Source organism: Azolla caroliniana, unplaced genomic scaffold (assembly GCF_043228905.1).
Source record: "Azolla caroliniana isolate FFs.n. ecotype wild unplaced genomic scaffold, voAzoCaro1.0.p SCAF_11, whole genome shotgun sequence".
Taxonomy (NCBI): domain Eukaryota; kingdom Viridiplantae; phylum Streptophyta; class Polypodiopsida; order Salviniales; family Salviniaceae; genus Azolla; species Azolla caroliniana.
Genome location: NW_028230446.1, coordinates 12,534,729 through 12,540,749, shown reverse-complemented (window position 1 = coordinate 12,540,749; position 6,021 = coordinate 12,534,729). Strand labels below are relative to the sequence as shown.

General features: G+C 38.4%; 1 protein-coding gene across 1 annotated transcript; it reads left to right on the top strand.

Moving 5' to 3' along the window:
- Positions 1-526: 526 nt before the first annotated feature.
- LOC147857821 (pentatricopeptide repeat-containing protein At3g09040, mitochondrial-like) lies at positions 527-3,720 on the top strand. The gene has a single exon (XM_087327780.1). It carries the CDS (start codon positions 855-857, stop codon positions 3,423-3,425), a length of 2,571 nt encoding a protein of 856 aa, XP_087183906.1. The 5' UTR covers positions 527-854; the 3' UTR covers positions 3,426-3,720.
- The last annotated feature ends 2,301 nt before the right edge of the window (positions 3,721-6,021 follow it).

Below are 6,021 nucleotides of genomic sequence, written 5' to 3'. Positions count from 1 at the left end.
TCAATACACAATACACCGCAAAAATTTTAACATGGAAAACCCTCAAAGAGGTAAAAACCACGAGACCTAGTCCAGAACTAATTCACTATCAATATAAATCTGAATACACCAAAGTTCTACTCAAAACAAGTTAGAGTACTATGAGAAATCGAGGAATATGATGTTTCCTCAAAAACTAAACTCAACAAAAAAACACAAAAACCATCAAAACTCACAGCACGTGGCTGGTGACAAAGGCGGTGATGTCCGGATGTCTGAGTGTGCTGGTGTACTTGAGAATGCTTGAAGGAATCAGCCACGAAAGAGAGTATGAGCTCTCTGAAATCTGTTTTTCTCTGCTGCTCTAGAGAAATGCACGTTTTTTTCCCCTTTTTAACCCACCCAAAAGAATGAGTTACATAGTGTAGATATGTAACGTCTTCTTGTGTGAACCCCTTTCACACTATATTTTAAAAAATACAAGTTTTGGGCGTCCAAGGCCCATTTCATTTACATACTAACGTGGACAGAAAAACCTAACAAAAAGGAGACCAAATTGACGGTATAATTGATTGAATAGGGGGATTGGACTAAGAATATAGTGGCTCAAATACATAGCAAATGTCAATTGCTCAAATGATAGCATTTACATGTGCGGAAAGTGGGGGTCTTTGGATAAAATAGAGAGAAGCTTGAAGTAATTTTGCCATATTTTGTCCGGGTTAAAATCATGCTCACCCAAACACCGAAGTCATAATCAGTGAAAACATTCTGTTGTTTGCATCCACCCAAATTATCAGTGTTTCCATTGATCCTGTGTTGATGGCTCCTTCTAGAGGGGAAATAAAGAAGAGAAAAAGAAAGAGAAGAAAATCATGAAAGGTTATAACGTAAACACTACTAGAAGCAGAGACAATGTTGCCCTGAGGAACCATAACTTGAAAGATGCAATTTCTTGCATAGAACAGAAGGTTTGTTCCGATCCCTCTCTCGAAGACTTAACTTGTCTTGTTGAAAAGTGTCGAAAACAGGAAGATCTCAACTCAACCCTCAGATTGTTCACATATATCCAACAGCAACGTGGATTGGCTTCTCAAAAATGGCTAGTTAATTCCTTGCTTTCTTTGATTATTGAGATTAGTAAAAAAGAGAAGCTTTCTGATGTGTTATCGGGTTGCTCTGAATCATCGTGGAATGAACTTATAAGAGGGTTTGCTACATGTGGTAAGCCAAGATTAGCAATTAACATATATCAGCAAATGCTGAATAAGAAGCAAAAGAAAGGGAAAGAAAATAACGGTGATTTATGCCCCTGTCCACATACATTTGTGGCATTGTTACAAGCTTGTGCTAAGCTAAAAGACCTAGAAACAGGGGAACGGATTCGTGAACATGTTACTAGAATTGGGCTGCTTGAGAAAGATTCCTTTGTAGGTAGTAGCTTGATACAAATGTATGTTAAATGCGGTTTGACACAAAGTGCACAAGAAGTGTTCGATGACGTTCAGCACCAAAAAAATGTAGTCTCTTGGACTATACTCATTTCCGGTTATGTCGAACATGGGTTTGCAAATGAAGCTCTTGACTGCTTTGAAAAGATGCTACCCCTTGGCCTTAGCCCCAATGCTATAACACTAGTCTATGTCTTGAAAGCTTGTGGTAAGATACGAGCATTGAATAAGTTGAGAGGTTTACATTTGGAAATCGAGAGGAAAGGGCTGTTGCAAACGGATCTTTTCATAGGGAGCACATTAATCGATACATATGCAAAAGTTGACTTAATGGAAAAAGCACAAGATGTATTTAATACGCTTGCTTTTCAGAATGTGGTATGTTGGAATGCACTCATCACTGGGTACGCTGAGCATGATCAAAATGAGGAAGTACTCAAGTGTTATGAGCAAATGCGATTGGAAGGTACTTTCCCAAATTCCATCACATTCTCAGTTATTTTAAAGGCTTGTGTGGGCAACATAGAAGCTTTGCATAAAGGTCAACAAATACACATTGATGTGGAAAAACAAGAGAGAGATCTTGCCGTCAATAATGCCTTGGTGAATATGTACTTAAAACATGGGTTGTTTTCCATAGCTCGACCGATATTTGATACGCTCATCACACGAGATGTAGTCACATGGACGTCGTTAATTTCAGCGTATGTGGATCATGCATCATATGAAGAAGCATTGGACTGTTTAGAAAAGATGCAACTTGAGGGTATTTTCCCAGATTCTATCACATTCATTTATGTCTTGAAAGCATGTGGCAATATGAGAGCTATTGATAAGGGCCAGAAAATACATGCTCAAATTGAGAAACTTGGGTTACTTGAAGTGTACACCTGTATTGGCAATGTTTTGCTTGATATGTATGCCAAATGCGGTTTGCCTAACATAGTGAGGCTTGTATTCAATCGGCTACCCACTCGAGATGAAACCTCATGGGTATCATTAATGTCAAGCTATGCTGAACATGGTCTTTACATCCAAGCAATCGAATGTTTTGATGGAATCAAAATGCAAGGTCTCTTTCCGAATGAGGTTTCATTTGTTTGTGTCTTGAAATCTTGCTGTGGATTAAAAGCAATCGAAAGAGGCCATGAAATACATGGAGAGACCATTAAAAATGGGTTTTCAGATAAGAACCCGTTCCTAGGAAGCATTGTGGTGGATATGTATGCGAAATGTGGTTATCTTATCGATGCTCGAAAGGTATTCGATGACCTCAAAGTTCGAAATGAGATACCATGGACGGCTCTGATATCAGGATATGCTGAAGATAGGCAATTTGAAGAAGCCCTTAAATGCCTTGAAGAGATGCAATATGAGGGTATCCCTCCAGATGCCACCACATTTATTTGCATGTTGAAAGCTTGTGGAAACATAGGGGCTTCTCATCATGGGAGAGTGTTACACACTGAAATCGAAAGACGGGGTTTCTTGGACAAAGAATTTGTGGGCAATACCTTAGTTAATATGTATCTAAAATGTGGCTCTCTCACTAAGGCCCAACAAGTGTTTGATAAGCTGCAGGTTCGTGATGTTGTATCTTGGACTACTCTCATGGCAGGGTATGTAGAAATCGGGAAAAGTGAAAATGTTTTCCATGCTTTTGAACAAATGTTAGGAGAAGGGATAAAACCCAATCTCATTACATTTGTGGTGGTGCTCAATGCATGTAGCCGCCAAGGGCTGTTAAATAAGAGCGAGACATACTTCCAATCCATGACCAAAGACTATGGAATTATGCCAACCATTGAGCATCACTCTTGCATTGTAGATCTTTTAAGTCGAGTTGGTGAATTAGAAGAAGCAGAGGCTGTGATCAAAAAAATGCCAATAGTTCCTAATTTCATCATATGGCATACTTTACTAGGTGCTTCCAAACATTGGGGAACTCTAGACTTTGGGAAGCAAGCTTTTCAGAATGCAAGGATACTTGCATGAAGGTAGTGCCGAATTTTTTATTGGAACCCTCTCCAAGAATCAAAACCCTCACAACAAGAAACATGTTTTAGGAATGATCTTGGATACACATTATAAATCAACCTCTTCATAAAACCACACACAACCAAGCTTGAATATGTATGGTGCATTTATTTTTAATTGTTAAAGGTGAGATTCTTGTATTGGTGAAAGACAAACTACTCACAACGGATTTGTAAAGACATCTTAACATGTTTCCTTTTGCATAGATGTATGTTTCCACTTATGTGTCCTGCCTTATATATAGTATGAAGGCATGGTGGAGAAATGTCCCCTTCAAGTCCAAGGGTTGGTTCCACAATGTGCCAAATCTGCTTCCTGCCTTATATATAGTCTGAAGGCATGGTGTATAAATGTCCCCTTCAAGTCCAAGGGTTGGTTCCTCAATGTGCCAAATCTGCTCATCTAACCTTCGACGACAAAATCTCCTTCAGGCCATCATTTTGTTGATGATATGCACTAGCCACCAATTTTGACAGTGGTTCATGATCTATCTATCAAGCATCCGTTGCACCTTGTTTTATTCTTCCCATAATGTTAGAATTGGCTAGATTATCTCATGGCTTATTGGATGTGTCCCATGATCTGCTTGAATTAGCCAACCTTCCTGATCCTCATCAAAATAAACCCACAAAATGTTGGGAAAATTGGTCCCTCCGGATGGAGAGATAAGCTGAATTGGACAACAGCAACTCGGCCGAGGCCAAAAAATCGACCGATTCCCAATTCAGTTGGGGCAGAATTGGAGTAATAATCGATTCAGTAAATAACCGAATTGGTTGAAACCGACTTGGGGCTATATTTGGAAATAGCCTGAATGTGCCCTTTGTGGGTTGTATTTATAAATAGCCCATATTGTGTATGAGTATAAGTACACTTAAGGAAAATCATTATATGTATGATGAATCATTAGTGTGCATTAGATTGTAACTAGTGTAGTTGCCTCTGTAACTAGTGTGAGTGAGAGAGTTGTAAATCTGTAACTGTCTACAAACGAAGAAGAGCTTGAGGTTGTCGCCTTTGAGTCTCTTACTGTATTCCTCTCGATATAGTGATTTTGTTCGGAGTCTGTGGGCTCCCGTGGTTTTTCCCCATTTCAAGGTTTCCACATTAATATCTTGTGTCTCTGTGTCAGTGCATCGTTTTTCTGTTATTTCAGTTTTCTGTCTTTCTCGTTTGTGCTTGGTAATCGATTGCGGCCGATCCCATATTCAACACAAAACTCATAATGCTTTGGGTCATGAACTTTATTGAAAAGTACATCAATATCCCAAATATTGGCATCTAGGCAACAATTTGTCTCATGATGTTGCTTTGAATTCTAACCTCATCTCCATTCAAGCATCCATGTTTCCACTACTATAACCATTCTATCGGGGCCTCTTGTTGACTTCATTAAAAGCCCCACGTCCTTTATAGTCCAAGGGAACAATTGTAAAAAATATAATCGCATTGGTATCCTGATACATTGCACCACTTTTGAGTCATACAAGAATTGGTCATAATTGATTCTTCTAATACATAAATAATTCCTTCCATTTAGTACCAATTTAGTGAATTATCTAAACATTGGCAAAATTAACACCCGGTGGATACCCCAAATGCCAATAAATTTATTCTCCTGTAATTGGTGACCCTTGCCATCCCAAATATTGCAAATCACTCTTTGTAGTCAAATTTGCAAGACTTCCTCCAATTTAGATGCAACCTTGAAGCCAAGTCTAATTTATCCCAAACTTGTATAATCCTTTCAACATTTACTTTTGAGGCTTGTAGAAACATAAGAATCATCAAGCAAGGCTTGTAACACTAGTTGCCCTCCAAAAGGAAGATGCATATCCACAGTATCACCACTATCTACAAGATTAGACAACATTAGTAACGAAGGATGTGTAACAATAGAAAATAGCAGTGGACTAAGTGGAAATCCTTACCACACCTATCTAGTAACACAAGAGTAACTCTATTGTTAAGCATCACATGAGATGTAGTATTTTTCCCAGACAAAAAATATGTTTATAAAACATATGAGGACCAAACCCCATAATATACATCGCTCCTAAGGAAAAAGACCATGTAACATGATTATATGCCTTTTCCAAATCTAATTGTTCCACAATCATTTCTTGATGTGTATACTAAGCATAATCAGTAACCATTTGAACATTCAATACATTATGAAATATATTTATGCTTGGAATAAAACCATATTAAGATACGTGATTAAATTGAGGTAATAATTTCTTAAGTCTATTAGATAATGTCTTTGCAAACACTTTGTACAACCCTCCCATCAATGAAATAGGCCTCCATTGAGATGATACCTTTGGTATCAATATGATTAGGCCACTTTCCAAGTCTCATCCATCAAACAAGAATCTCAACGTTGTTGAAACATTTGTGTTGTCGTGAAGTTATGAGCGTACGTGTGCTACTTGAACGGAACCATTAGGGACTTGAACTAGAGAGGATGGATGACTCCAGGGTTCGTAAGTGTCGAATTATTGTCAAAGTCGACGGTAGGACAAAGTAGAAGGTAGACTAGAGTCGAAGGTAG

Bases quoted from the DNA above. Each gene is read 5' to 3' on its own strand.
- LOC147857821 (XM_087327780.1), top strand. From the start codon at position 855: ATGAAAGGTTATAACGTAAACACTACTAGAAGCAGAGACAATGTTGCC.